Source organism: Solanum pennellii, chromosome 1, assembly GCF_001406875.1.
Source record: "Solanum pennellii chromosome 1, SPENNV200".
Lineage (NCBI taxonomy): Eukaryota > Viridiplantae > Streptophyta > Magnoliopsida > Solanales > Solanaceae > Solanum > Solanum pennellii.
The window spans coordinates 96,828,514-96,836,300 of NC_028637.1; the positions used below are offsets into that span (position 1 = coordinate 96,828,514).

The 7,787-nt window shown below is 34.5% G+C and overlaps 1 protein-coding gene and 1 non-coding gene across 3 annotated transcripts; one reads left to right on the forward strand and one right to left on the reverse strand.

Annotated features, from left to right (window-relative positions):
- Positions 1 to 240: 240 nt before the first annotated feature.
- Positions 241 to 5,967, reverse strand: LOC107011778 (U11/U12 small nuclear ribonucleoprotein 59 kDa protein). 2 transcript variants are annotated; one of them, XM_015211433.2, is made up of 10 exons: positions 5,831 to 5,967; positions 5,594 to 5,751; positions 4,222 to 4,567; positions 4,003 to 4,086; positions 3,625 to 3,690; positions 3,057 to 3,129; positions 2,055 to 2,437; positions 1,840 to 1,880; positions 919 to 1,007; positions 241 to 836 (listed from the first exon to the last, which is right to left on the reverse strand). In XM_015211433.2, exons 1-9 carry the CDS (start codon positions 5,834 to 5,836, stop codon positions 929 to 931), a joined length of 1,236 nt encoding a protein of 411 aa, XP_015066919.1. In that variant the 5' UTR covers positions 5,837 to 5,967; the 3' UTR covers positions 241 to 836; positions 919 to 928. The 2 variants fall into 2 exon arrangements, with proteins under 2 accessions (XP_015066919.1, XP_015066910.1); XM_015211424.2 differs by having other exon boundaries at positions 241 to 1,007.
- Positions 5,968 to 5,999: 32 nt separating this feature from the next.
- TRNAL-CAA lies at positions 6,000 to 6,083 on the forward strand. The gene has a single exon. It is a non-coding gene; the product is annotated as a tRNA-Leu (tRNA).
- Positions 6,084 to 7,787: the final 1,704 nt, after the last annotated feature.

Consider the following 7,787-nt stretch of genomic DNA (forward strand, 5'->3'; position numbering starts at 1 on the left):
TTATACATCCTACCAAAAAACCGTAAAGTTTGTACTTGAGTCAAAGGGATTCAACTGTTTGTATATAACCAAATAAATTCATTCTGATCATATTTGCATAATATACTTTTTTGACTAAGGATATTTATTTGAACCCCCTTATATCTAGCTTCGTCCCCAAAGGGTTGCAATACACATTAACAAAAGCTTGATACTAACGAATGTGAGACTTGCGAGACAATAATTTATTAATATGGTAGCTACGGATTCAAGATTTTCATTCAGGGGGTTCAAAAATAAAAGTATAAACATGTAAATAAGATAACATAACAAAATTTCAAGTAGTATATAGTTTTAGTGGCCGACCCTTGAATTTTTTTTTTTTGGTTTAAAATCACACTATTAGCATATATTATAAAATAAAAAACTAAAAAAAACGCTAACACAGGGATTTGAACCCTCGACGTGGAGGTTAATTTCAAGGGGACCAACCGCTTGGCTATTAGTTTCTCTGTCACTGAGGGGGTTCAAATACAAAAAATTTACCTTATATATACGGCGTAATTTTTTGCCCGAACCCCGGAATCCATGTGGGATCGCCCCTGGGTAGCTACTATGGCAATATCAGCTCCTGCTATTTGATCCCCTTAGGAAGTCCATTAATGGCATGCCTGATCTCCTAGCAATTATCAATGTCTTCCTTGTACAGTATTGCACTTAAATCACCATTGTTTCAGACAAAGGTAGTCCCTTATGTTTGCCTTGGAGTTCTGATGATCATGGGGGAGAGAGAGAAATTAGGCACAAGCCTTTTTGTCCGTGTCCGGATGTCCTCAACAAGCATCAAAGACGCGGTGCTGAAAGATCACAAATCATTTAGAAGGATAGCCAGCAAACGAGACAATCTGCAAAGGCGATGCTTAGGCACTAGGAAACCACCTATAAAATGTCATTTAGGCTTCGCCAGGTAGGATGCCCATATCGCATCTGCTGGAGGTGGTGGCTGGACCCAGTGTCCAGGTATTCGACTGCATCAACACACAAAGATTAAGGGGTGGGTGTTAGATATACCTGTTATTTGGCATATGCAGACATAACTTGTCATGAGAAATTGGAAAGAATTACATTTTGTTAGTTTTAAGAAAGTGACTCCAAAGAGAATAATGATAAGGAGAACATAGTTCACGCAGAAGACACTAAAGGGTACATAACAATATTTCTTTATCAGTGGTCGAATAGAAATGACTTCACATTTTAGATGCAAAAGGGGCATACTTTCAACAATTCAAAAGCAGTGAGAGCCAATCACAACTATTTGTATCAAACTGGACCTACAGCTGGATTACTGCCCATTGGGATTCTATTACCACAGCCGATTCAAAGAACAAATCCTTGTTATACTTTGATTATAACATTGAAATGATTTCTTTGATATGATCTTCCAACCTCATTATTTTTCTTTTAGTGGCTGTGAGTGAAAAATGTTAAATCACATGCTTAAGTGAACTGACAAAATCTTAAAACTGGTGTGGTGGTAACAAGGGTATGAAATCTAGGCAAGAATATTACCAGTGTTAAAAATGTGATTGATATATTTTTTTTGATAAGGAGTTAAGGACTGATTGATGTAAGCATCGAGAGAATAATGATTATTAATGAATGAAGCTACACTAGATGTCCATCTGACCAACAAATGCAGTCATGAGATGTTCCTTTTCAACCTTTTTTCCTCTTACGTCTGCTGCTTGTTCTTTCTGTGTAAGTGAAAACCTTGGTGAATAAGGAAATGACTAATACAACTTTTGCTTTTGTGGACTAAACAAAAAGGGATACTAGCAGGGTTTAGCAGGATATATTTACCTTCCTCCAGGTCTGATGTATGCATCCCATGTTCTTCTTACCTGCATAGAAGAAAGAAAAGGTTTCAAGTCGAGCATAATCAACTTTGACATTTCTTCTTGCAAAAACAACTCATAATTAACATAGAAAGAACAAATTGGGTCTTCAATCACAATGATAGAGAAATGCAAATCTACTGCAGAGTAAAGAATTAACAAGACAATAGCCAAATTCACCTCTATAAGCGTTCCCAAATCATGATTACTGCCATAGTAATAGTGATAAAATTCCATTGGTAGATTTGCCACAGAATCATGTAAGCTGGCTGAGCCTAGCCCTTTAGATCCAACCTTTTCCAACTCATTGACAGGGGTAGGACCTGATTTATCATTATCCACAGTCATTTGGTCTGGATTTATTTTATCGTCACCAGTATTAGCATGCAGGTCACCAGGCTCTGGTCTTTGACTTTGGATTGTTTTCCTGGATACCTCAGCAGTTGCAATTGCATCCTTAGCAGCAGCTGTATCAGCCGCTGCCTTTGCCTGTCGCTCTTCTTCCTCAACTGCAGCTCTTACTTTTTCTAGAAACTTGTCATCCTCCTCAGGGAGAAAGTGACCTATTTAAGTATAAACAAGATGTTAGAAATTAAGACTGAAGAAGGCATGTCTTTGGGGCCAAAGGGGATAGACAAGACTGAGGGTAAAAGATAGAAGAAGTATCTTTCACAAGGGTTTCTACTCTGTCATCTCGTAAAGCCAAATATTTACAGGTTTATAGAAAAACAGCAGTAACACTCACTCTCTGAGTATCGATGCTAAAAGATCAGCATATAAAAATAGGTACATGCTGAAGACACATCAACTGCATATATTTGGGTTAAATTCTCCACAGAACTCATGAAGCAGAAGAGGAACCTGCCAAATGATCCACACACGGTCGCCGCACTAAGAAAGAAATTACAATCTCAAGGGGGAAACTACTGATTCTTTCACCAAATTCATTTTTCTATTGAGCATCTCATAGTTAACGAATAAAAAAATACTCATTCATTACATACTATTTCAACAATCCATGCAGAAAACTGCATGCTTTTACTTAGGTGCAGCTTTCAACCACAAATATAAGTGTCCCACTAGAAACAGAGTAAAAATAATAAATTCAATAGGAAAAGGATCAAACAAGCTAGATAAACTAAAGGAAACACAAAGACATATCAACATCATTAGGATATTTACCTTGCTTCTTCAATTTCTGAACCCTGATGGAACGTAATTCTTGCAATTTCTCTACTATCAATGCCAGCTCAAGCTGAAAGCAAAAAAAGAAGTGACTCAACATCATATACCCAGAAATAAAGGGCATACAATATTATATTATTTGGTTGTCATCTCAAATAAACCATAAACCAAACTCACATATCTTGTGGTATTGAAAAGGAACTTTTTTTTCTTTTCTTTTTGGGATGACGGTTAGGTTGGTCCGACCAAGAAAGGCATGAGACTTTTGGGCATTGCTTGGGTCGAGCTAGGTTACCTAATGATTTGCAAGTGCCCTCACTGCACACTTTCTATATAAATCTGTCTCCAGGGGTTATGTCTGGCAGAATTTGTTTACTGGAAGAGGAGCAGGAGCAAAACTCAACCACATGAAACACTGAACTGGAAGATAAATATGGTGCCTCACCATGTCAAAGCTCTCAGTAGTTTCTAAAATCCTAAAGAAATTGCTACATTGGTTGTGAAAAAGTTTTGGGAACTTCAACAGTCATCTCCAGTTGCATGAATAAGAAACCATCATTCTCACCTCAGATTCTAGTCTCTTTTTCTCCTCTTTTGCCTTCAGCTTTGCTATTTCCTTCATCTTTTCAACCTGCAGATACAACATAAGTTACTGAACAATACAGAAGAAAAAAGAATAGATGAAGGTAAACAATAGACATGTCATAAATCTAAGGGATACATTTGTTGTCTAAGAACATTCAATCTGGCTATTGATTGTTCTCTTTCTCATTTCTTTTTCCTTAAATATTTTTGGGCTAATGATTGAAAAGTTTTCACAAGTGTTCAAACCCAGGCAGTACAAGCCAACACAGAGGGCGACCTCTACTTTTTCCATAACAGGATGGAAATTCTAAACCAGTACTTCATAGCAGTTAGTACTATACAGTTTCAGTATTAATACCTTGCGTTTTGCAATATCCTTGGCTATCTCTCTCGCCCTCCATTCATCAGCTTCCATATCAATTTGGTCATATTGCTCTCGCTCCTAATGATAAGTGTGACATCAGAAATCAGAATGCTAAAACGGATAACAAAAAGTCACAAAAACATTAGAGATTAAAATTCCAAAAATATAGAAGACACAAAAGAAGGGAATGCAGTGAAATGGGTTTTATAGCACCTTTGCTAGTTTTTCTGCAACGTGTTTCCTCTTCCTCTTTCGCCAAAGTTTGTTCCTTTTGTACTTGTGCATTTTATTTGCTAATCCAACAGTTGCAGATTTTTCTTCCCATGGGGCCATCTCATCTGTGATAACTCTAAAAGGTTCCAACTGAACTCTCAATTTTGACATTAAAGCATTAGCCGCTTCCAACGATAACAATTCTTGGCTTTCCATATTGATCTTAGAATGCTCCATAAACTTCACACAACTACCAACAGAGCCTGCACTAGCCCCATTTTCTGAACCCTCCTCAGAATTTTCTTTCTTGTTTTTCAATGTAATTAACATTTCCATCTCCTTCTTCCTGCACAAATTTCAAAATTCAAAAACTCAAAAGAAAAACAGGAGCACATAAACTATCATATTCAAATATAATAATGCATATACTACTGATTTGAAGTTCTAAGCTTTAGTTACACAATAAAGCTGTTACGAGAACAATTTTCCAAACCCCTCTCAGATTTTTTTAGTCTTTCACCCTAGCTAAAAAATTCCATCTCTTTTTGCCTGCTAAACCAAAAACCAAGAAGACCAAAATGCAGACACTTTCAAATTAGTATTCAACAATTCATACATCATAGTGTTTCTGGATCAAACTTTAGCCCCATTGTCAGAACCTTCATCGGATTTTCTTTCCTATCTTCCACCCAAATTAACATTATCAAGTCTATATAACCAGTTTTTTTGAAAAAGTTTACCAATTAACCGCTCAAAATGATCCAAAGCAAAACACCTAGAAGACCTAAGCACGAACACTATCAAGTTGCATTCTTTTCCCCCTCCTTTAAGCATCTGCCATGTAAAAAATCCACTGATGTGACTATACCTATTTATAAGGGAAACCCGATTAAGAGGGTAACACCTTCTGCACTGACAGGTTCTCCATTTGCTCAAACTCTGAGACTTAGGTTAAGAGTAGAGGGAGGACACTTACTATCTTCCCATCACCCTGGTGAATCAAATTCGCATTCAACCAATGCAAATAATAGGTGCTTCTAGACAGTTTTAGCCCCATTTCCGAACTGTCACCATACTTTTCACCTTCATTACTCCCTCTATTGCATAAATCCTACCCTCCCCAAACTCCACTTGCAGGATTGCACTAGGTATGTTGTTGTTGTTACTCCCTCATTTATGTTTAATGTAACACTATTTCCTTTTTAATCTATTCCAAACATAAACGATAACTTTTCTATTTCTGGTCATTTCCAGCTCCTTCTGACTTCTCAGAACTCAAAAAAGATCTAAAGAACAACACATACAAATTCACATTCAATAATGTATATAATAGTGTTTCATCATTCAAAGTTTTAAGCTTTCTGTTACTTACAAAGTTGTTGCCAGATTCACGGTGTCGTGTAGGTTTTTGAGGTGATCAACCACATTGGTGGAGCTACTCCAGAAAGCACTTGACGCCGGTGGAAAAGCCGGTAATGGCGGAGGTAACGGACGTCCGAATGGTGGTGGCCCCGGTGGATTCATCGGGTACTAAAAATTGATTACGAGAAACTAAAATCAGCTGAAAATGTTAGAAAATTGAACACACAGTGTAATTAAATTCAAATACCTGCATCTTCCCCTCAGAAGTGTTAAACCCTAGCAGATGTGAATTGATGATTTCAGGTAACAAAAATTGGTTCTTGATTGGCGCCTTCTATATTTTGGGGTGTGAAAATATAAATAGGACGAACGTAAAAAATAGTTAATTAAATGTTTAACGAAATAGAAACAACAAAGTCAGGATGGCCGAGTGGTCTAAGGCGCCAGACTCAAGTTCTGGTCTTCGTAAGAGGGCGTGGGTTCAAATCCCACTTCTGACATTATTTTTTTTTTTTTTTGGTTCAGTTTCAATTTTAATATTATTTTTTCCCTTTTTAAAATTTTCTTTTTGGTTCAATTTCACTTCCAATATTATTTTTTCCTTTTTTTAATTTTCTTTTTGGTTCAATTTCACTTCTAGTATTATTTTTTCCCATATAACTTGTGTTTATTCCTTAATTCTTTTTTGGGATTCAAATCTGACAATTTTTTCCATTTTACTTTTTCTTTTTGTTTTACTAATTTTATAAAAATAAAATGGGTTTGTAAAATATAAGTGACAATGATGGAAAGAGTGGAGGAGATTTGATAAACTTGTTATCCTAAATTAAATTGTTTAGGAGTTGTAATACCGTGTTTGTATAATTTATTTAGGGAAAAGGTTCAAATATTCTATTAATCTTTTAGAAAAGGCTTATTTACGCCATCAGTTAAGAATTTAGCTCATTTATTTCATTACCGTTAAAGAAAATGCTCATTCATGTCATTTTTTTAACAAAGGTTTTGCAAAATTATTTTTTACATGTGTTCAATTATAATTCGTCATGTCATCGATTTTTTAAATTTAAAAAATTTTAAAAAATGAATTCGATTTTTATTCTGAATTTTGATTTTTTTTATTTAAAAATTATTTTTTAAATAAAAAAATTAATTCAATTTTTTTTTCAGAATTATGATTTTTTAAAGTAAAAAAGTTGATGACGTAGCCGAATTACAATTGGCCACATGTCAAAAATGGTTTTACAAAACATTATTAAAAAATAATGGCATGAATGAGCCTTTTCTTGAACGGTAATGGCATAGATGAGCCAAACTTTTAACGAGTGACATAAATGAGCCTATTCTGAAAGTTCGATGGCATATTTGAACATTTTTCCTTTTATTTATTTACTTAATTTTTTTTATTAAATCCTACTTGTACCCTTTAATCTTTTTGAATTTTGAAATCATACCTTCTTTATCTTTTTAATCCATATTCCTTAAGGGAAAAAACATAAATTCACCCCAAAATTTATATCAAAAAGTCAGTTTCACGCTTAAATTATTGAGGCGACCTATTACACACTTATACTACTCAAAATTGAATTTAATACCACCCTCGAAGTTGACATGAAATAAAATTAAATAAAAATTAAAAAAACGCGTTTGAGTAAAAAAAAAAAGGTAGATTTTTCCCATCCCCACCCTTCTCCCTCAGTTTTTCTACCTTTCTTCTTCCTCCATTTTTTTCATATCACAGACACTATTTTCATATCAAATTTATCAAGTCAAGGACGGATTATTCAATTTATTTTTATGTCTTTTTTATTGATTGTGAGCATTTGAAATTTTAAAAAAAAATCAGATCTTGCTTTTTTTTGTGTAAAAAGTTTTTGAATTTTTGCACGAAATTCAAAATTTTAATGTATGTTTATAGATTCTTCTTCTCTCTTAGAAAAATCTTCTGTAGATTTATTTCAAAATCAGTAATAGTAAATCGAGCACTAATTTTTCTATTGTCCGACTAAAATCTTTACAATTAAAAAATTGCAACTTTTCATAATTCTCTTCTTTGAGCTTGAATGAAATTTGTATATTGTGATAATTTTTTGTGGTGAGTTTGTGATGGGTGAAAATTTTGTGGTGGTATGACTTTTAATCTCGATTATAACAATGAAATTCGTGATTTTGATGGGGATGGTGAAATTATGATTATGATTGTGATG

What these genes read in the sequence shown, in the direction of transcription:
- LOC107011778 (XM_015211433.2), bottom strand. An exon ending in TCAGAAATTGAAGAAGCAAG is followed by an intron (nt 2,438 to 3,056) that starts GTAAATATCCTA and finishes ATACTTAAATAG; the next exon opens with GTCACTTTCTCCCTGAGGAG. An exon ending in TACATCAGACCTGGAGGAAG is followed by an intron (nt 1,008 to 1,839) that starts GTAAATATATCC and finishes GTGTTGATGCAG; the next exon opens with TCGAATACCTGGACACTGGG.